Source organism: Nyctibius grandis, chromosome 18, assembly GCF_013368605.1.
Source record: "Nyctibius grandis isolate bNycGra1 chromosome 18, bNycGra1.pri, whole genome shotgun sequence".
Lineage (NCBI taxonomy): Eukaryota > Metazoa > Chordata > Aves > Nyctibiiformes > Nyctibiidae > Nyctibius > Nyctibius grandis.
In genome coordinates, this window is record NC_090675.1 from 1651084 (window position 1) to 1673706 (window position 22623).

The following is a 22623-nucleotide window of genomic DNA, read 5'->3' on the forward strand; positions in this document are numbered from 1 at the left end:
GCCAATGGGCGCGGGGCGCTGCCGGCAACGGGCGCTTCGCCGCTGAGGGGAGCGAGGAGGCCGCGGGCCGGGCCGGGCGAGGCCGGGGCCTCCGGGGCCTCCGCTGTCCCCTTGGCAGCGCTTCCTGACGGGAACCCGCGGGATGGAGCCTGCGGACCCGGCGCAGCGCGGCGCCGTCAGGGAGCTGAGGTGAGCGGCTGGGCGGGAGGCGCGGGTCTGAGGGCGGCTTTGCCGAGGACGGGAGAAAAGTAGCTAAGTCGTGACGTAATTAGCTGAGAATTAGCGAAACTTGTGTTTCTGCTCATTAACAGGGAGTTATACTAATTGGCGATGTTACGTAGTCACATGAAAGAGGAAAAGCTGATTTTCTGATTTGAAAGCATCGGCACTGGAGGCGTTTCAGGGAGGCTTATTGAGTATTGTTGGGGTCCTCAGGGCTTTCCTACTTGCGTTTAAAGAGGGCAAGATCTACTGCGCTTGCTATTAATGTGTCTAAGGCCTCAAATTCCCCGCTTACTGTGCAGAGGAAGGAGCTTGCATACATCTTTGGCTTCTGCTTTTGCGGTGTTTTTACATCGCATCTTCGTGTTGTGCGTTCTGTGGTGAGAAGTTGTGGTGTCAAGTTGTGGTGTCACGCACTGTGGGCTTGGTTCACTGGAGAGATCTGCTTGAAGGGTAGTTTAGTAGCTGTCTGTAACAGGAAAATTAAAAAATACCCAAAGAACACTAATATTTGCTCAAAGATCTTAAAAGTCATCTTAACAACCCAAAAAAAATCTCTGCTATTGAATCATTTCAGGAGTCAGTGATGCTAAATAATGTCTTTATTAGTTTGCTTGTGTTGAGGAATGTGTTTGCAGAGAGCATACTGGAGACTGTACTCTAGTGGTGTTGAAAGCTTCCAGAATAGTTTGAGTATCCCCCTCCCTTCGGTGAAGGCTGTCTTTGTGGCACCGGATTAAAACTGGCATCACTCTAGTCTCCCCTCCTGGCTGTGGGCAGTACTCGTGAAGCAGTCGGGAGCATCAGTAGACCTTTGGGACTGCGTAATGCTGTAAGTTATTTGCTTTGCAGATGCACATATATTCCTCCCTGTTAAGTTTTTCTTGCAGACATAGTCATAACCTACAGTGAAACTGAATTATTAAGGATGTTCTTAAAATTTTTACAGGTACTTTTGGTGTGAATTCTAGCACTGCAGGCTTTCCTGTGTTCTTATCAGTAGTGGGGATACTGGGCTCTTTGAGGAATTTAATTTCTGTCAGTAATGACTGATGACTTCAATATTATTTCAGTTTTGTTTAATCAGATAATTGTCTTATGAAATTAGTAACTGGAGAGAGTTCCCAAGTGATACATCTCAGATAGCAGAATTAGATCTGTGGCATACATACCTTTTTTTTTTTCCCCATCCCTCGAAATTTGTTCTAGAATAGCTTTTGGCTGACTTCAGCATAGTCTTACAAAGAGAAACTATTGGTGAGAGAAATTGTGAATCATTGAATTAGTCTGGTATGCAAGGTCACTTTCCAGCTCTTCTACATGCATTGTGTGTCACCTTGAGAAAGGCAGTTGATTGGGGGATAAAAATATGGCCCTAATAATGGGTGTATTGGTGGGATTCACTATTTAACTATCAGTGTTTATAGGGTCCTTATAGGACCCTAAGGTGGAGGAAAATTAACAGCTTATTATTTTTTGAGTCTATCTGACACATAACAGCACTGACAGTAAAGTGAGTCCCTTGTTAGAAGCTCTGAAATTGAAATTACCATCTTATAAAGAAACAACAGACGAGTCCTATGACACGCAAATGTTTCTGACAGTGCTCGAGAGCAGCGGTAGCTTTGCTTGGTTTTGGCCAGAACTGTGTATTTGTATGTTTGAGAGCTGGAGATTATATTTCTACTAGCGTACAGCTGGAGGCACATGATTGATTCAAATCAACAATAAATTCTTTTAGATCTTGAGCTTATAGAATTAACCACGTTAAATCTATTATGAAGAAACAATTCACCGTGTGAGGTAGGATGTGATTGCAGCTTTTGTAACAACCCCTTGAGTGTGGTGGTAATGCTACAGGTTTTTTTTCAGCATTGCTGCATCTCCATTTGTCCTTTTGCGTTAGAAGCGATGATGAATTTCACACGAGTGAAAACTTGATCTGGAAGAGTCTGAGCCATCTGTTTCACCTATATTTAGGATTTTCATAGGCTGGTCCTTCGGAGTGTAGTTATTCTTTTCTTTTGAGCAAATGGCGTCCTACAGTAGCGAAGATTCATTTCAAGATTTGGCTGCCCTCTCCCTGAGTGATGTAGAAAGCCTGCACAACGTCCGCTGCCGGTCTGCAAGTTTCAGCAGCACAGGGTCCAGTGGCCGCTTGCACCTCCGTCAACGAGTAGCCCAGCTTATGGCTTGTGTAGAGGACATGAGCTCGGATGATGAAATTCATGAAGAAGTGTCTCGCACTCTGGATGAAGCTTTCCTTATCTGTGGGAAAAGGCTGAAGGATAAGTGGCAAGAATTCAGGTTTCGTTCCCTCTAGTTGATTGGGTTTGTTTGTGTTTTTTTTAATGCTGGTTAATAAATAGATTTCTGACTGATGAAAAGTGACAGAAAATCTGTGTTTTCTGTAGGTGGAAGTTCTGTGGGGAGATTAGATGCTCTTAGGGTTGGTTACCTGTTCACGTTTCCATTTTAGCATTGGTTTTATGCGATTTTTGTTTGTTTGTTTGTAGACTACACTTAGTTACCTGGAATGTGGGCACAGCTTCTCCACCCCCCGATGTCACTAGTTTACTTCAGCTCAATTCACTGGGCCCAACTATGGATATGTACGTTATAGGGTGAGTATATTTTAGAGAACTTGCTTTGTAAGTTTAGTGCAAAACTGCTAAGTCTCAACAGCTTAGTGTCTGTTTTGGGAGGACTGTGCAATCACTGCCTAGGAGGTGGTTTAACATTATTGCTAACAGAAGGTGAAGACTAAGAGCTAGTGACTTAAGACAGAGGTGATTTATAGCAAGAGAATCTTCTCTCCCTTGTGCTGTTGTTTTGTGACAAAATACAGAATATATTTTTTCTAAACACACAAGTTTTTGGCCGCTGTTTTCTTTGTTGGCACGTAGGGACATATTCATTTTGATATGGAGGTTATCTAAAATTCAGCATGTTTTAAAGAAACCAGTGCAAGCTTATTAGGCACAACCTAACATCATGTTTTCCAAACTTTCTTGAAATTTTAAAGATCTGACAGTCGGGTTATTTGTCGTAACGTATCTTGAGTCTAGCATTGTCTTAAACTTTGGCTTCAGGTGTATATAAGCTGCTTTAACTTTGCTTTTCTCAGTGTGAGATGTGTTAGACCTGTGGATGGGTTAAACTGCTTGTAAATGAGAAACCGAACAGCAGCAGGAAATTTCTGACAGCACTGGGAGAGGTCTGTTGTGGTCTGTGTTCTGTTCTGAAAAGGTTCTGAATTCTGTCAAAACGGGGTAATACAGTGTGAGTAATCTTGATGTATTCAGCTTACAGGAGGTGAACTCAAGAATCACAAATTTTCTGTCTGACTTGGCATTTGATGATCCATGGAGCATTTTCTTCATGACTGTATTGTCTCCATTGGGATATATCAAGGTAATTGTTTACATCTCTTAAGTGTCACAGCACTGAAGGAAAATGTCTTTCCCAGCTCCTTTCAGATTTTTTTTTCCCCTCGAACACTCCATAAAAGATCATTGATGGTGTTCTTTGCAGGTGTCAGTAACTTCCATAGGTACACCTATGTTAGAAGTGTTTCTTCATCACGCTTGTGTTTTCCTGGTTTGTTGATAAAGGCAATTTTAATGTTTCTCTATTAATAATGATGTCCTTAATTTTAGCAGTAAAAATTGGACACACGGTTTTTCATTTCTCATTTGGAATAGTTGGGCAGTTTCGCTGCTTTCACAGTTCAGGTGACAGACAGCAAGGAGTTGTGCAGATGTGCTGGCGATGGCCCGTGTCAGTGCTGCAGAACCACGTGAGGAATAGAAAAATACTGTCGGAATAAGAATGCATTCTCAAGGAATAGAGTAATGAAGATTACTTAAAATGAAATGTGATGTAAAGCTACACTCAACAGTATATTTCTTGTGGCCACAGTATCTCTATCTCTCTCTTGTTTGTAGAATTTTTTTTTTGCTCTGTGCAGTATTGTGATGATTCTAATGTAGTCTGCTTAAGTACCTGCTTTCACTATAAATATCCCAAGCAATGGCAGTGATTTTCGTTAAGATTGGTAAGGTTTCTTCTTTTTTTTTTTTTCCAACTTGTTTGCAGGGGTCATAAGATCAGCTAAAGTACTAGCTATTTTAATAATGCAACCACTAAACGTAGGAGGACACCCTGAGTTTCTCTAATAAGGAGATATTAAGAGCCTTTTGAATGTTGTATTAGTTTTCTAAATCAAGCATTATTTCAGGGTGATTTTGCTGAGATGATTGTATTATCTGCATGCTCATCAGGCTCAGGAGTTGTGCCATTCTTTTAGCTGTAATTAAACAAAACAAAAGATCCATTGGGAATTATAAAAAGGAAAAAAAAACATCGTTCATTCTAGTGTGAGTCATTACTGATAAACATTCAAAATCTGGCTGTGGGCTGACATTCAGGCCCCGTATACAGGCAGTTAAAAAGAATTCCTAGTGGTATGCATGGTTGATTTTGAATTCTAATTTATAAATGTGGCACTTTGGTCACACTAATGACTGGATGCTGCCACCTAATGGTTTTCAGCAGGACTTGATTAGTTCGAATAATAAGAGGGGACTGTCAGGCCAGGTCAAAATCAAAGCAGGCAGCAAGGAGAGCTTGTGCTAGGACTTGTCTGGGAAGTTGGCTGAGGAGGAGAGGCTGTTGTTAGAGAGGAACAGTGGCCCCTTCGTTGCTGACCTGTGACAAGGTTGGGTGTAGAGGGTGGTGGTCATCCTTGGGGCATTCTGTCCCTTCAATAACAGCGTCCATTTTCAGTGTTAGGTTGGTGGGGTCAGTCAATTCTTTCACCATAAACAGAATCACGTCCCCTCTGTGAAAGGTCTTTGCTTGATTTGGTACTACGTATTGGTGGGACTAGTGCTTGTTCCAACAGAGGAGGGATCCATTGTGTTTTGATGTTCAAGACCCACAGAGAGAAGAGGTTTCATGTGGATCTTGAGAAATGTCTGGAGACTGGCCCACGGCAGAATGAAATGTAGCAAATAATAAAGGGACTGAAAGATCTTGGTATCTCATGAACTGAATTATGGAGAGGAGAATACTGGTTACACCAAATGTCTGATCATATACAAATATTTATGCATCATCTAGTAATGGAGATTCACCATTTTAACACACTGCTTAGTATTTGGTTGGGTTCAAGAAGAATGAAAACATTAACATATATTCTGAAATCATTTAACTGTGTAGATGTGGAGGCAAAGAAAGGAGGAATTCTGTTTTAAATTTCGGGCTGAGTTTGTGTAGTTCTCCAGCAGTTGTATAGCCAGTGTTATTCTTAACACTGGGTTTTATTCTAATGTAGGCTTTCTCTAAGTTCATCCAGCGTAAAATTGAACTACAATTAATATATTTCAATGTCTGTATTTTAAATTGAATCATTATTAAAACAAAAACAATGAATTTTGTATCTTGTGGTAGGAACATTGTCATGAATTTTTAATGAAGAACATCTCTGTTAGACCATTTCCACGTACACACACACAAAAAAAAACACCACAAAAAAACCCCTGTATCTTAAAGCTTAAACAGTGCCTTCCGTGCTTCCTAGGCATCTGTGCTTTGGATGTGTTTGGTAAATCAGTTTTTACAGGCATTGCAGGCAGCAGTTCCTGCTCTTTGCACCTCATGTTTTTGCACATGCCTAGGAGTAACTGCTGCGCTTTTGAGGCGTTTCAATGGCATGTAGAATGATTAGTTATATGCTGAAGGATGTTTCAGTTTGAAGAACTTGCTCCTGTTGGAGGACTTGTAGGTGTGCACTGTTAAGATCATGGGTGAAAAATGAAGGATTTAGTTCTTCATGAGCAGGATGCTTGAAGGTAGAAACAAGAGGCTGGTGAGGCAGAAGAAAGGTCTTTAAAGGTATTTTGGCAAATACACTTTTGAGGACAACTTCAGATTTGTAATGTAATGTTACAACAAATGTTAATTAGTTGAGAAATTCATCAGAATTGTTTATAAGCAAGTCTACCATAGGAATGTATTCTTTACAGCACTGAAATGCCTCTGCATTTACTGTGTCGCAGTGTTGAAGCCAGGCGTGGCAGGGGAATTGCTTGACTTCTGCTCGGCGTTCTTCACCTAAAAGCTCCTGTGAAGCAGACCCCAGGAATTCCGAATGCCTCCCTGGAAATGACCATGCCCTCTTTCGTATCTCTTCCAGCTCTCCTCCGTTCGCATGCAGGGATTACTGCTTCTGATCTTTGTGAAGCACGTCCACCTTCCTTTCATACGGGACGTTCACACCCACTACACACGCACAGGCCTGTATGGATACTGGGTAAGGCGGTATCTGAGACTTGATTGCCTTGGTTATTTATGAGTGTGGTGGTGTGTGCCCCGAAAAGGTTTCGTGGTGGGAGAGAGGGTATGGTTTACTTCAAAATGAATAAACTGTCAAGCAGTGAGACTCACTTCTTTGAACCTTGTGTGCAAGTGTGCAGCACAAACCATAATTTTACCAGCTTATTAGCTGATATATAACAACTTCTGGAGGAAGAAATTGTATTAATTTAAATCTAAATGTCAAGATTTAAAAATTTATAGGTGGTTTCAGTAGTTACATGTGCAGGGGTTGGCTATAGCTTCAGAGAACGTTGTTGATCTTCCATACCAGGGGAACAAAGGAGGAGTCACCATTCGCATGTCCCTCTATGGTCATACAATTTGTTTCATGAACTGCCACTTGCCAGCTCACATGGAGAACACAGAGCAGCGACTGGATGACTTTGAGAAAATTCTGGAAATGCAGTTTGAAGGAGAGAATATTCCAAGTACCTTGGATCATGAGTGAGTTGTTCAGACCCTATTCTGTCTGTATTGTTTTTATCTGTTATATGGTAGACTCAGGCACTGAAGAGTTTTGGTTTTGGAGTTTTCATCCATTGTTTTTATTTTAAATGTCTTTTCAGCCTTGACCCTGAATCCTGGGAGGAAAAGATAACCTGAAAGATTGAGGTCTATTTGGCCAGACTGTTTTCCTCCAGTCTTGAATTACATTAAATTAAATTACATTTGTTAATTATAAACATCTTCTGAGGTGATTTGGTACATGCCCATAATCAAGATTATAAGTTAGAAGCTAAAGCCTGTTTATATCAAAAATCCTTTAGATCACTATTAAATGTTTATCTTCCACCCTTTTTTGAGGAGAGTTGTATTATGTTTTGGGCCATTTTTTATTCCTGTTGTAATTTTAGTATCTGGCTGAGGGCTTCTCAGCCTTTAAAACCTTGACTGATGATTTCTGTAGCTATATGAACTACACTTCCCTCAGGTGTCTCACCAAAAAAAACCAAACCAAACCTGATTTGGGCCACTAGTTGAGCTCCTGTTCCTTAATTCTGCAGGAATTATACGTATGTTCCATTGTTTTCATGTGCTGGAGTCTAAAGATGGTAAAGAACCATTTAAAAAAGGGTTGAGAAAAACATTTTAGTTTTTAATTTATTTTTTTTAATACCCATAAAACTGCCAGGACAGATAAATTCGGAATAGATATGTAATATCACTTTAATTGTTAATGAGTTCATTAAAATCAAGTTTGGGGTATCCACCCCTGACCAAAACATGAAAAGCAGGGATTTTCAGAGAGAAGTTAATTGCCTTGAAAGACAGCTTTCCTGTTGTGTAAAACCCTGCTGATAATACACTCCAGTGCTTCATAACAACAACTCACTTTCCTAATAACGGCAGAACACCCAACACAGATCCCTGCTTTCCCAAGGCACTAAACCAGAGCTCTGAGTTAGTGGATTAACATAACCAACTGGTGTAGAGGCCATGAATTTTGTGAATTATTTTACCTACTGTTAAAATTTAATTCTAAATCTGTCTCTAATAGAGATGTAAGTCATTAGGAGACTCGGGAGAATACCCAGGTAGTAATGAGCAAGCAGCAAGAATGCAAGGGACTTAATTTACTATTTCAATTCCTTTACATTTTTTGTTTAGCAGCAGGTTATCCCTGCCTAAGCTTATCTGTGACTACTTAATGTTTGAGTTTAAGCTGTTTAGATTAACTAATGTAAGTGATTAGATCACCTAATTAGCGTAATGGCTTATATTCTATTTAATTTTTCCCTCATGTTAATGGATTCCTATAAATCTTCCTTGTTTTTTTTCTTTTCTTTTTTTTTTTTTTGAAGTGTTCTCTTCTGCTTTGGAGATCTCAACTTCCGGATAGCAGATTATGGCATACATTTTGTCCGAGAATCAATAAATAACAAGCGTTACAATCTACTGTGGGAAAAGGACCAGGTATCTTGTCTTCATCTGTTTGGGGGTTGGTTTGTTTATTTTGGTTTGTTTGTAATGCATTCAAACACAACATGGTAGTTCACATTACCTCTCGAGTTTCTAATTTCTATTAAAGAACACAAATTCAGAGTAGTCATGAGGTGGAACAGATCTAGCTGTTCGCTCTTTCACTTGTCAGTCACAAGCCCCAGTTATTTGCAAACTTCTGCCTTTGTTTAGTTTCTTACTCGTTTACAATGCTCATGTTTGACTGAAGCTTTCTTTGAACTCCATGGCTTGTGAATTGTTCCTCACCTTAATTTCTCCTCCTTTTTTCTTCTCCCAAGAATTATTTTTGAGAGAAGCTTATTCTGGAATTTGTTTTGAGTAGAACTGCTACAAAACTTTTAAACAGATCGTGTCAGACTGTGTTCTGGCAGTAACAAAGAGGCACTTCTGAATTTACCTTTCCAAATATGTTATTCTGACTGAGATGTTGAATTCTTCTTGGAAGATGCTTTCTCATCTCCTTTCCCAATTCCTCTTTAAGCTCTGATTTTTAAACATAATCTTTAAAAGTTACTTTTTATTTCTACAGTTAAATATGGCAAAAAAGAAGGAAGCATTTCTTCAGGAGTTCATAGAGGGTCCTCTGCAGTTTAAACCCACCTACAAGTTTGACCTGTATTCGGAAGTATATGATACAAGGTAAAAGCATAAGATTAGTTTAGACATGGAATATTAGAGTGAATGTGGTGCTTGACTGAATACCACTTCAGTAAGCAAACCTGAACTTCCTGAACGTACTGGTTAACTGGGGCTATTGAGCTATTCTGATAGGCTCATTCAGTGGTCAGATCTGAATAAATGAATATTTCTGGTTGAAGAAGCCCGAGTCTGCTGATTGCGTGAGGGAACTAGTGAAAAACCCAGCTTGCTTTTTGAATAGACTAGCTTAACAGAATAAACCTGCACTTGTTTAAGCCACTTCTTTTTTGTTCTTTAATACTGAAAGTGCCCATTGGCTCTTGGAAATGAGCAAAAGGAAGAAAGTAATTGCAATTTTTGTTTTCCTTCTCTATATAAGCGTTCCATTTGATACTGCTGGTATTTGAAAATAAATGTAAATATGTCTTCATAAATTATTGTAAGTTGAAAATAGAGTACCTTAAGTTTCCAAAGTTTTTCTCTGATAAAAAAAAACAAAGTTTGTTGTTAAGTATTAGTCTTATGTTTCAACAGAAGGATAAGTTCCTGTCCAAACAGGGGTTTTGTACTGATCTTTCTCTTTACTTCCAGAGAGCAGAAGTCCCTGTTTTGGTTTAAGTAAGAAGAGAACTTTCTGGATTTCATAGATTTGTAAATATTTCAGAATCAAAACAATGCTCCTTCCTGAGCGTTTGATTTGATTTTTGTGAAATATTTGAAAATCAGATGACAGCTGATTTTCTTCAGGGATTTTCTGAACCTGTCTGAAAGCTGTAGTGTTATCTACTCTGCTGTTGCACTTAATATCGGAAGTTGAATCATTTGGATCCAAGGACATTTTGCTCCCTATTTGAGTGTGAAGAGACAAAATGGGACCAGCAGTAAATCCAGTTAACAAAAAATACTTATAATAATCCAAACCTAGAAGTTCTAAGAATGATTCATAGCCTGGTAGTCTGTATTGGCTCACTTAAAGACCAAAAAGTATGTGTATGCACACTGTCTCCATTCCGCTGTTGTTAAAAGTAGCAGAGATACTTTGGTTGGATGGGGGGTGACCAGTAGACCTCAAGGCAAGCACCCTTGAAAAATGTGCTTTATACAAAGCACACAATATATTGTTATCTTTGGTACTTTTTCAATATGGATTTTGAGGTTTTGTTCCCCACCTAATATGCCGTTTTCTGTAAAATAGTGACTCTATTAACTTAAGCTGTTCTTTTGGTATTTTCTTGCACAGCAGAGCAGACATATGGCAGCTCATAAAGATTTCTGTCGGTTTATGTAATTACTGGAGTAAGGGGGATATGGCCCCTTAGTAATTTAAAATCTTTTCACCTTATTAAAGGTGAGTCAGACTTGTATACGGGAAGGGGTAAAACAAAAGTATGTTGAATATTGAACTAAATGGCGTTTCCAGCTTATGATGATTTTGATATTCAAAATTATTAAACTGACAGTTTTCCTTACACATCCTGCTCATTAACTTTAATAATTCAATCCAGTCCATTCTAATTCCTCTTCCATAGGGTATGATCTTTTCTCCATTTCAATTTGAAGTGATACATCCATACAGAGAGATGCTGTTAAGTCTTTCTCCCGCTACAGAGAGAACCACGAAAGGCTCTTGTCTCCTGTTGTTATTGATATGGTATAAAAGAAAACTCTGACTTATGATACAGTTTGGTGTCTTGCACAGTTGCAGGTTGCAGAAGCAACTTTCTCAGTTATGGAATTTTAAAAGCCTCTTGTTATGAGACAGCAATAGCATACAGACTTGAAATGCAGGCCTGTACAATTTAGAGGAACTCTAAATAAAGCATTGCTGTGTCACCTGTGATTAGTATAAGCTACCTAAGTTTGTCCATTTTTTGTTGTTAAAATAAACTTGTTCTCAAATCTTTTGAGTAATTTCAAGCATCGTTCAGACTCTTCCTACGTCTTCCTTAACTTTATGCCCCTTTTCTCAGAATAACTATGCATTTGAAGCTTGGGGCAGTTGCTGTATTATCTCAGTGTTCTTCATGTTTTTATGGAGTGTTTTAGGAGAAAGTATCATTTCCCATATGAAGCTGACTAACCCATTGAAATGCCCTTCTCCCCTTCATTTTACTCCTCTCAGAAACCTGTGAAACTTATCTGTGGTAAATGGAGTTGAGTTCAAATTAAGGAAGCCTTGGTTGTAAAGCATATCAAACAGAGTGGTAAAATGAAGCTTGTATATGATTGCCTTCTTTTATTAACATGTATCTGACAGTCTTTCAACTTTGAGTAGATTTTGCACAGTATTCTTAGCTTTTGGCAACTGTTTTTCTTCTCATTTCACTTTTATCTTACACTTTTGCAGTGAGAAGAAAAGAAAGCCAGCGTGGACTGATAGAATTCTTTGGAGAGTGAAAAATCTCTGCCAGCATGCATCAAAGGAAGGCGAATTCTCTGAAGAAGAACAGAGAATTTCTGTTACTTTGAATAACTATATCAGTCACATGAGCTATGGCATCAGCGATCACAAACCTGTTACAGGAACTTTTGGGCTTGAGGTGCTGTCCCAGTTCTGTTGTTAAAAAAAGTTTGTTTTACTAAGCCTTGCCTTACAGAAGCTGGTTTTCTAAACGTTGTGTGTCATAATCTCTGTGGTTTATTCTGATTATAGTGAAGGCAGCAAACTGTTATCAGGTTATTTCCATTCAGTCAAGAGGCCCACAGCAGGTGTGGCAGAGAATAACCTGAAAAGAATAACTGAAAGAATGACAGGCTTGACTGACTTCAGATTCTGTTCTTTTGTCTAGTTGAAGCCTCTTCTATCAGATCCTTTGGTCACGCTGAGTCCTGAGGGCGAGTGGAACGCAGAACATGATGTTCTCATCAGCTATTCTGCAGTGCCTGAATTCCCAAGCAGTGCTTGGGACTGGATTGGACTCTTCAAGGTAATGATACTGCATCATGGCCCATTAATGAAGATGGTGAATAGGACTGGAGGAGGTAGCTGATAGTCTTCTGTCATAGGACATTGTGATTCTTGCTAGTGCAAAACTCTCTGAAATAGTTGTCTGTCCTTCATTGCCGTTAGTTTCTGTATGCCAACAGTTTAGTTGCATAGCATGCAAGCTCCTTCGCACCCTTTAAACTCTCTGCTAAGATACTGTGGTGATTTAAGTAAGATGGTGCAGAAACTGTGAAAAGGAATTGTCCTCCCCTAACGCCTGCAGTTCAAAAAGTTCAGCAAAGAAAGAACAAAAATGAAGTCGGTGGAAGGTTAAGAGAACAGAGCACTCGCACCCTCTCAGAAACAAAAGATTTGTGCATGCCCCCAAAATGTTTTGATCCTAAAAGTGAAATGTTTTAATTACTTCAGTGAAGTAGTAAACATCTCTCTCACAACTTTGAGTTTTCCGTGTAGTATGGTTTTTGTTTCTGATGGTTTGCATCTTTCTTTGCAGGTGGCTTTCAGGCATGTGAATGACTATGTTACTTATGCTTGGGTAGAAGATGATGAAATTTCTTTTAACAAAGATAGTAAACAAGTAAGCTGATTATATTTCTTTCTAATGTAGTTTTCCACAGAGTAGCATTCAAGGTCTATTTGTTCCATATCCCCTTCCTCTTAAGGGTTCTGTATCCCCTTTCCCAGTCAAAGCTAATGGGGAGTGATATTATTGTTTGAAATCCCTCTTCCTAATTCTTATTAATTTTCAGGTAGTCTAGCACACCTTCTCAGGTGTGATCATATTGCTTAAGGGAATTGATGAAAAAGCAGTTTATTTCTGTAGTGACTTTTCGTTGTATTAAAAACTACTATCATTTTATGTTTTGTTCTGTTTCTGCCACTGAAATAAGTAACTGGCCATTTTTTCATCTGATTGTCAAAGTTACTCAATGTGTCCTAAATATTTATTGTGTGATTTTTAGGTATGTACAACTGCAACAATGTTACTCGTACAATTAGTTCCAGATACCTAATACAGCTACAGATTAGGGTTTCTTAGACTTTTTTTCATTTTGGCTATTGAGTGCTTTGGGCCCTCTTAAAAACTGCTATCTGTTACGTAGCTTTCTAGTAGTGATTACCTAAAGTGATTTAAAACAAACAAAAAAACCAAACCTTATTTTGAATACAAATGATCTGTTTCCAGAGGTATTTACCTGAACAAACAGAAATTCAAATTTAATTTTGGATGCACAGTGAGTGGAAGGATGGATGAGATTTTCCAGACAACAATGGGAAGCAGTGTCATTATTTCTTGTTAGAGATTTTGTAAGTTAGCGTCAAGTTTACAACAAGAGCCCAAATTGTATTGTATCAATATTCTCAATCTCAAAATTCCCCTGTTATCATGCTTTCCTATCCCTAAGCTTTAAAATCTAAGTGCTATGAATGTTGTTTTAGGATATACTGTGGGCTGCAGTTTAGGAACTTTAGGATCTTTAGGACAGTACAGAACGGAGGTGGTGGGTTTGCTCTGCTGTTTGATGTGACAGCTTATTGCCACCAGGAGGGAGTTCATCTCCCTCCTTCCTGCCTGTGTGGCCTTGCCCCTTCCCTTACAACAGCTCTGGGTTTCTTCTGACTTCTTGCTGAACCTAATCAGCTTGCTAACATGGTGAAGGATGTTTGCTTTTCCTCCCTGACTTAGTTTTCAGATGGTTATTTCACGAGTTATTTCTGTCCTTATCCTTTTTAGCTTATGTTTAAAAACTTACTTATAAATAGTAATGCCACTTTTTATGGTGTCCTGAATGGCAGAGACTGCTTTTTTGTAAGGTTCTTTCGCTGTGGAAATTGCCCATTACCTATTCTTATTCTTCTTGACAGGTTTATATGAGTGCTGCAGAAATACCTGATATGGGAGGAGAATTTTTGCTTTGTTATTATAGCAATAATTTGCATTCAATAGTTGGTATCAGCCAGCCTTTTCAGGTAATATATTTGGAAGCGTTGATTAATGTTGATGTGATTTTTATTTCTTTTGCTTTCGTATACATCTGAACGTAGGTGTGTGCAGCTGTGTTAATCCTGGGGAGGTGGCAGCAGAGGAAATTGCAAAAACGATATGTGCTGGTTAACATCCTTTAGCTGATGTGCTAAAAGACTCTGAGTAGCTATATTTGCAACATGTTGTAATGAAGTAAGATGGGTTTTTCTCTCTCAGCTTTCATTTTTGGAACTTCAGGCTCTGTCAGTTAGGTCCCTAATTTCTATAAAGATGAGAACTCAACTTAAGTGCTGCCAGGTTTCTGACAGATTGTAAGTGAGCTCTTTATGCTCCATTCTGTGGTAGATTTGCACAGAAGTGCTTCCTGTATCTTTAGTCACTTGAATTTGGGAAAGACAGGACTGCTGGAACTCAGGTTATTTGTTTAACAGGCTCCTTTGCTTAATTTCTGAAAGGATGACTTAACCTGCACAGACTAGATGAAGTGACCTAGAATTGTTGCTTCTACAGAAACGCTTTTTGCCAAAATCATTTTGTTTGTGCATAGTTTTCCGTGCTGTCATGGCTGTGCTAATGTGTTGTAGAATGGTTGAAATGAAAGTTCTGCATAGTTGGATGAAGGGTTTTTAGGAGACTCCGAAACTCCATTACCTTAGGGGATACAGTAATGAAAGTTACTGGGCTGGCTGCTATAGCTCAGTGCTACTGTTCATATTTTTCTTTCTATATTGGTGAGAAACATTGCAGAGTCCAGTATTTCTGTTGCCTCTGAGCTTAAGATCTACCACAAACTCTGCAGAATGGTTGTCCATTGTACGTGGATACAACACACCATATGCCTTTCATTTTGCATAACAATGTTTTGATATTAGTTTGGTGGTTTTTTTACTAGATTTTTTTTTTAATTTCATAATTGCTGCATAGGTGCATCATTTTTAATTTTCTCAGTTTCTAGCAAGACATCTTTGTATAATAGTGTATTGGTAGTATAGAGCAACACAGCATTTCTAGATGTGTTAATTTGTTCTTAACTGCTCTTTCTTCTAGATTCAGCCTAACAGAACATTAATAGAAAAGGATCTGACACAGGAAGAGAACAGTTGGATGCAGAAACCTGACAATCTGGAATCACATAATGAGTTCTGAAGGCAGAAAGGGCATTTAGTGGTCCTAATTCAGGAGTCAGATGATTCTTTATGTCCTAGTGATTATAAGCTTTTACTCTTAGAAGATGGAGTAAGACAGTGCAAGTAAGACAGATAGGATTGTTCAGGAACTTTGTAAGCTCATAGAAGATAATTTATTGTGGAAACAGATATTTTTATTGTTACGGGGAGAGTAACTCTTGCACTGGATGAGAACTGTAAAAATAGCACCTAATGAATGCTGTATGTTTTAAGGTGATAGACACTTCTAATACAATGATTTAACCCAAGTAAGTTGTGATCTGTAATGGATTTTTAGGCTTGCTCCTTTTTTGCAGAGGGTATTTTCTTTACGATACAATATTTACTATCCTGTAACCACTTAATCCGTGATTTCCAAATTTTGAGTTTAAATGAAGTTATTTAAAAATTATTTATTAGATACAGCTAGTTAGCTTGTTTTAAAATTTTGTTTGACTCTCAAATGTAAGCTATTTACCTTTTGGGAAACACATGTGGCAACAAGTCACATGAAAACAAAATGTTTGGAGTGTGTAAATTCTCCTTTGGTAGTAGATCCCTTTTCTTCATGCCTTACTGATAACTGTTTGTAGGATTTTCCATTTCTAATTTTTCCAGATTGAGATACATTTATCAAAACACACTTTTCCTGATTTTTTTTTTTATTCAACTTTTATAAAACAATTTAGCAATTTGCCTATTGCATTTCTCCCTCTGATTTAAAAAAGCAAAATAAACCCACTTTTTTACTAGTCCCTGGCTCAGAGTTAACCAGGATCCTACAATTTCTGAAGAAATTGCTTAAGCTGAGAAATGGTTAAGCATAGGTGAGCAGACCATAGTTCATGAAGCACTTGCTGACAAAGAGCTAATGATCATGGCATTAACCCCGACTGTTTTCTGTTGCCATATTGAGTTTAGAAAGCTAAAGCCAAATTTAAGTACTTCCCTGAACCATCCTACCACATAATTGCTACACTTAATACAGAGATGATGTAAATTATAAATGGGGAATTTCAGTGGAACAGATTCTTTCTTATGGCATAATCTGTGCTACCAAATTGTAAATCTCTTTAATTTATCTCAATTGGTCTGCCAAATTTCTGGTTTTTTTTTTCTTGAGGTGCTTAGACTTTAATGTATCCTGTGCACTTGAAGGTGGAGGTGGAATAAGAAACATTATGTACCTTTAAAAACCTGAAAGGTAGTTAGCTTCAGAAATTATTTTGTTTCTTGATGAGGAAATGGAGATGTTTGGGAAGGATTGGAAAAGGCACCAACATTCCACAGAATCTCAGACTGCAGTGCCAGAAAAGAGCACTAGTGAGTCTCCCATGTTCTAGATACACAGCTTCAAGCTATCTACTGTGTATGGTAAGTAGAGTTAGTTACTAATCACTGTCGTGTTGGCTATGGATGGAAAAGAGAAAATTTGGTTGAGGTGGGAGAGCAAAGCAAAGGGTGTTGGTGTGTTTATGCTGGAATACTGCTTCCGAACAGATTCTTTTTTGCTCTTTTTCTCAAAGCCTTAGTTTTTTCAGGATTCTTTTGAGACAGAAAGTTAACACCTTGATAGGACATTTGCTTTGTGGTTACTTATATCACTCACTGTATAAAATCTTCTGGGGTCGGGGTGTCTTTGTGTACTATGGAAACTATAACATAGGTTCACTGGTTAGATAGTTGCAGTGTGGGGTTTAAGAACACGTAGCCTCTGTAAATTTTAGTTGTATCTCAGCTTAATGCTGCCTGTTGGCAACTGTTTCCAGTTGTAAGTAGTTAGGGCAGGTTCAGAGGATACTGTGTTCATTGCATGGATTAAAATGGCCTTGAGGTTTACAGTTTGTACATTCCTGTTACACTTTGGAACAATATTGGAAACAGTTTTCACATTTGTATCAGTCTTACAAGAATTTGTTTTGTACTAAATCTTTCAGATATGTGACTTTTCATGGCACTTAGGGCATCAGACAAATCCCTACCGAATTGCAAAGAGCTTGCAGTTCTGGAGTTGTACTCTTTGTGATTTTACTTGTGTGACTGTATTACCATACTCCATACAAGGAGATCATGTGGAGAGCTCAAGGAACAGTGGTCTTTGAATTCCAGACCACAGCTGGCGATTTATTGTGGACCAAGATCCAATTTCTTCTAATCAGGGTGCATCTGCTGTTCATGAGCAGCTCAGAGGGGGAGCCGTACAGCCGCTTTACATGGGCAAGAAACTCCAGATCCTTAATGTCCTACAAGAGCTGATAACCCTCTCAATCACTGGACCTTTTGTAAACTAATCCTTTGCACCGCAGGACTTCACTGAAAATGCCCACAGCAGCTGTGACTGAATCTGCGTGTGTTAGTAGGATGCTGCACAGAACTGTACACTTCTTTCTTAAGTATTATGCACACAGTAGCACTTTTGTTTACTGCTGTTACCTATGGTAGCTTTCCAAACTATTCCATGACCTGTAATGATGCAATTTCTGATGAAATTTATCTTTCTTAAAACAACTTTAATTGGATGTTATAATCACTGGAGATGTTTTTATACTCATGTGTTTTCTTTTCATGTACCACTAAAATAAATCCTGGCAGTGAAGTGTTCTACATGGCGTCTGTTAATTTGAGAACGAACACATTGGTTTGGGTGGGGAGGATTAATTCGTGGAGGGTAACCTTTCTCCAAGAAAAGGGTGGTTTAATGTGCAGATACAACAGTATTTTAGAATGGAAATATGTCAGTAATAACATATGTGGTAGGGCTTTGGACTGCAAAAGAAGGGCAAGGACAAATACTATTTTTCTTTTGAACAAAGCAGACTATTTTTTTTTCCCCATATAAATGAATCCAGTATTAAATCGACTTCTGTTGTGGATTTTCTGTCCCACCTCCCCCATTAGGGAGGTTTTGATATTTTCCTTGCAATAACGCTCAAGCCACTTAAAATTGCTTTCTTAATTTTTAAGAACAGGTTCTTCTAAATCCACTTTTTCACAGTGATTTTTTTGCAGTGTGATTTGAGATGTCTTTTTTTGTCTTTGTGAAAGATCTGCTAACATTGTATTTTAAATTTTTTATGGTTTAATATAAATTTGCTGTCAAATAATTTCTGTCTAAGGGTAACTTTTTGTAATTCCCTGCTGTTAGAGAATTTATTTTAAAATAGGAAATATGTGTACCAAGGAACATTGTCCAGCATAGCCTTATTTAACACCCATATATTTCTGATTCCTGGCTGACCACAGGATGTGCAGTGTATCATTGCACATAGATAGTACAGAGCTGTGTAAACAGGAAATATTTCTAAGATGTCTTGCGTGTTTGTTAGACCCTAAAAATATGTTGTGATAAAGACTATTGTTTCTACTACCACAACTTCCTTCTCTGCTCTTGGACACTAAGTGACACTCAGATGAACTTGTCTTAATTAACGTACTGCAGTGGAAAGGCCAGTTGAACAGAGCTTGAATTAGGTTTTCCCTGAGAGAGGAAACGATACCTTTTTTGAGAGCGCTGCATTACTAACAGGAAGATTTCCATTTCTGTCCTTGGATATGGGGATTTGCTATTTGAAAGTGATCGAAACGAAGCAATTTCTTTTGTAATAACAAGATATAGAGATCACAGGAAGTTCCTGGTACTCATTACTGCGTGAATATCAATGTTATTTAACCTTATAACTCATGCATTAAGCAGATAATACCGTAGTTTCCTTATACCTGGTTTTTCTTACACCAATCTTGAAAGAGAATAGAGAAAAAGATTTTTGTGTGAAGATGGAAGTGTTTGAGGCCAATTGTCTATATGCACAGCTTGCTTTCTCTTACCCTTAACTCTTTTTTTCAGGTGTGAGCTCAAACATTGGAGTTGTGTAGTACAGCGTAGTGCAGAGCAAGCTCTTCTTTGTGTGGCTGCTTCGTTCAGCCAAGGCAGTGGCACTCCCCACCTGATGAATCTATGCAGTCCCACTGAGTTACTCTGGAAACTGATCTCAGGAGCTCTACTGAACTTGTCTGCTCAATTGCTCCAACTTAGGAAAAGTCAGGTATCTGCGGGTGTACATCGCATCTCCCTGTGTTACAGTGGAACTGTCATCTCCGCCTTGCAAGGTCTCTGCAATTAAAAGTAAGAACATCTCATATGTGCGATCTAGAAAGGAGCAAGAGAACCTCTGTTGGGAGGTTTTGAAGCACAGCTTAGAAGAATCACTGGAGGAAAACAGTGAAGTCAGAGGAAGTATGAGATCTAGGAATGCAAACTCGCGAGAGAAAATGCAGAGGTGTGGGGAAAATTCAGAAAATAAGAATTTACTAGCACCACAAAAGGAAGAAAAATGGAACAGCAAACATTTTAGCCTGTTAACCGTACTTTGTTTGAAACTGACAGTTGTCACAGACAGACATCAGCCCTGGTAGGGAATATTTCAGCATTGTTTATCAAATATGAGCTTTACTGTACCTGTGGTTTTAAAGTGCACTGCTGGTCTCAGCAGAGACCACACTATGTTCCTCTGTTTCCTCTTCTATTTTGTTGTGTCTTTTATATATTTTTTCTTCAGCCTCTTTCACCTTTCTTTATCCTTTCCTTTTTTCCTCTTGTTCTCACTTGTAGCCCATTTTCAGCAGTTTTTTTGCACACATTTCTGCTATCTGCATCACAGAAATCATTCCAGTTAAACAGCCCTTGCGTTCTAGACTACTGGTCTTTGTAATTTCTCTGTGTAGGCAGCGTAGATAAGATAGGCTGAGTATTGCTCCATGTTACTGAGCAGGGCGGTTTTGTTTGGGGAAGTGACAGCGATGGTTTTTTTTTAATTGTGATAAAATCTCTTTTTCAGTAGAACCCTACATTGGGAAGTAAGTAGTCAAGGAAACAATTGATGAACTGGAACGATCTTGTCTATAACAGCTAAGGGAAGTATAAGAATAATTCCAGATACAAAACAGAACAGTGACAGGCCATTTCTTTTCAGTTACTGAGCAAAATGGTGTTCTCTGTATCTGTTCTTGAATGGCCAGGTAATTGTTAATCTTAACATCTACATAGTTTTTTTGACAAGTGGTATCATCTGGAATTGGTTTGTAGTAGAGCTGAAAATTCATGTTTGGCTGTTCCAAGAAGATGGAAGGAATTGTCCCCTAAGAGCAAGTCTTAAAATACCTGCAATTTAGACTGATCTTTTTTCCCCATCATTGGCAGGTTATCTGCATCTGTTGGGGGGTGCATGGAGGGGGTGATAGGTCTAGATACTGCATTAATGGATGACATGATTATAGTAAAGCTCTGTAATTGCACTTAAACCAGCGTTCACCAGCTTATTTTTCTCATACAGCAGGATTTTTTGTGCAGTAACACATGCAAGTTAATTTCCTTTGTCATGATTAGTTAGCTACTCAAGGATTCAATTAATAATGATTTAGTTCTGCAGTAGTTTGAAGAACTTCCTGTGGTTACCATGGGAGCAATCAGTATTTTCTACTGCTCTATCTCTAAACCAAGTATCTTGGAGGCAAAGATGAAGAATCTTTTCTACATAAAATCTCTTGGTAGATCTGTGAAGGCTACCGTGGAATTGTTTCGTGCTAATACCTATGAAACGGCATCCGCAGCGACTTGACTTTTCTGAGTCCGCTGGGACTAAAATGGAACATCAACAAAGTTTGCAGCAATAAACACGAACATAAATTTAGGCTTCTTGGAACTGTCTTGACACATTGTAACTAGTGGAAACTAGTCTTGAACTTAATTGTTTCGGCTCACACCTACACTTAGTATAAATACAGAGGTTCATCTCTTCCTCTCACAACAGGGCTCTGAACCAAAGACTGCAGTTAGTCAAGGTCTTCTCCCAGACCGCTCGGGGAGTTCTGCTGCTGTGCTTTGAAATCGGAACTATCCGTAAAGAACAGAGATTTACTGACTTACCTTGGAAAATGGAACTGCAAATTGAACGTATTCCTACGGGAGAAATCATCCGCGTGGTTAGCCGCAAGGGAGAGCGCAAGACTGTAAGCCTGGTTTTTATTGTTCTCTTTTCGCTTCTTGTAGTGTTAGTTACACGATAACCAACTTAGCCACTGTTGTTCTGAGTTGAGAAATGCTGGTGCAAAAATACGAGGCTTCTGCAAGACTGGTTCGTCATTGGAGTGACTGTAGCTGCGTTGTGAACAGTTTTCTGTCACTAGGATGATATCAGTAGCAATGAATGTTAATATTGAGCGACTGGGAGTTTAGAAAAAGATTAAGATGTATTTCCTGTAGAAATACTTCAGTATAGCAAAGTTGGCGTGACTTGCAGTTGGTGTTTGGCCTGGCCATATTCATTCTGTCAGAATTCTGGAAGCACTTCCAAACTACAAAGGAAGGGAAAGAGCTTTGTAGAGAGTATTTGGATCCTCTTCAATATCGATTGTTCACGTTGTCACTGGATTCATGCCCTGAATGTTATAGGAAGGTTCACACATCAAAAATTCGGTGGGAGAGGAACATATTAACAGTCCCTTATTAATATCTTGAGGAACTGAGTAGTTTGTTACCTTGTGACTTTTATTGACCTGGGTTCAGGGTTTGTATGTAAGCAAACAGAAAATCCATGAGCTGATTATTTTGGGTTTGACACAGGAGATGTTAATAGTTAAGAAAGACACAGTACTTTTCTAAGAACAATTTTAGTTTTCAGTACTTGGAATGAATGGCCATTCTGTGTGTTTTGCTTCAGAATATTTTCTAACTGGATTTTTATACTTTTTAATTAAAGAAGTCTAAAGAGAAGGAACTGTGTAAAAACTTTTTAAAATCCTCCTTATGTTTAAATGTACCTGAACGCAACTGTGAATTTATATCTCTTTGTCATAGGTACTTATAAACTGTTTACTAGATCTTCAGGTGTGGTAGCAGATTGCTCTGGGCAGAGCCATCACGTACTGCAGTACACAGCTGTGTGTGTTGCTCAGTTTCCTCGCATTGTCTTTCTAGTAAGTAATCTGAAACTTGATCTAAAAATTAGGTAAGACATTTACTGCGTGGATTACACAATCCTTAGGTAGAGTCATTTTACTTCAGAAAAACCTGAGAGCTCTGCCTTGTTGGAAGCGGTAATAGTGGCAATTTGGGTATTCTTTGGTTTCCAGTAAATGGTCCAGGAATGTTACTGACTTATTTGTAGTGACAGCAGAGGACACTGGTGGGACTGAGTTGTCTTTCCCAGAGGGAACTGTTCCTTTAAACCTTATCCCAAATAGCATGTGCCAGGATCCTGGGGGAGACATCAGAGAGAGAAAAGCTATTAGTTCAGCTTTCTGAAAAGTTTTAAATACTCATT

General features: G+C 38.7%; 1 protein-coding gene across 3 annotated transcripts; it reads left to right on the forward strand.

The window, feature by feature from the left end:
- Nucleotides 1–28: 28 nt before the first annotated feature.
- Nucleotides 29–17908, forward strand: INPP5K (inositol polyphosphate-5-phosphatase K). Of its 3 annotated transcripts, XM_068415894.1 has the most exons (13): nt 148–189; nt 2203–2529; nt 2739–2846; nt 3528–3636; nt 6422–6538; nt 6875–7047; nt 8406–8517; nt 9095–9204; nt 11552–11744; nt 11994–12131; nt 12645–12728; nt 14018–14122; nt 15186–17908. In XM_068415894.1, the coding sequence occupies exons 2-13, from the start codon at nt 2255–2257 to the stop codon at nt 15282–15284; spliced, it is 1623 nt and encodes a 540-aa protein (XP_068271995.1). In that variant the 5' UTR covers nt 148–189; nt 2203–2254; the 3' UTR covers nt 15285–17908. The 3 variants fall into 3 exon arrangements, with proteins under 3 accessions (XP_068271992.1, XP_068271995.1, XP_068271993.1); XM_068415891.1 differs by lacking the exon at nt 2203–2529 and having other exon boundaries at nt 29–189; XM_068415892.1 differs by lacking the exons at nt 148–189; nt 2203–2529; nt 2739–2846 and adding an exon at nt 3383–3439.
- The last annotated feature ends 4715 nt before the right edge of the window (nt 17909–22623 follow it).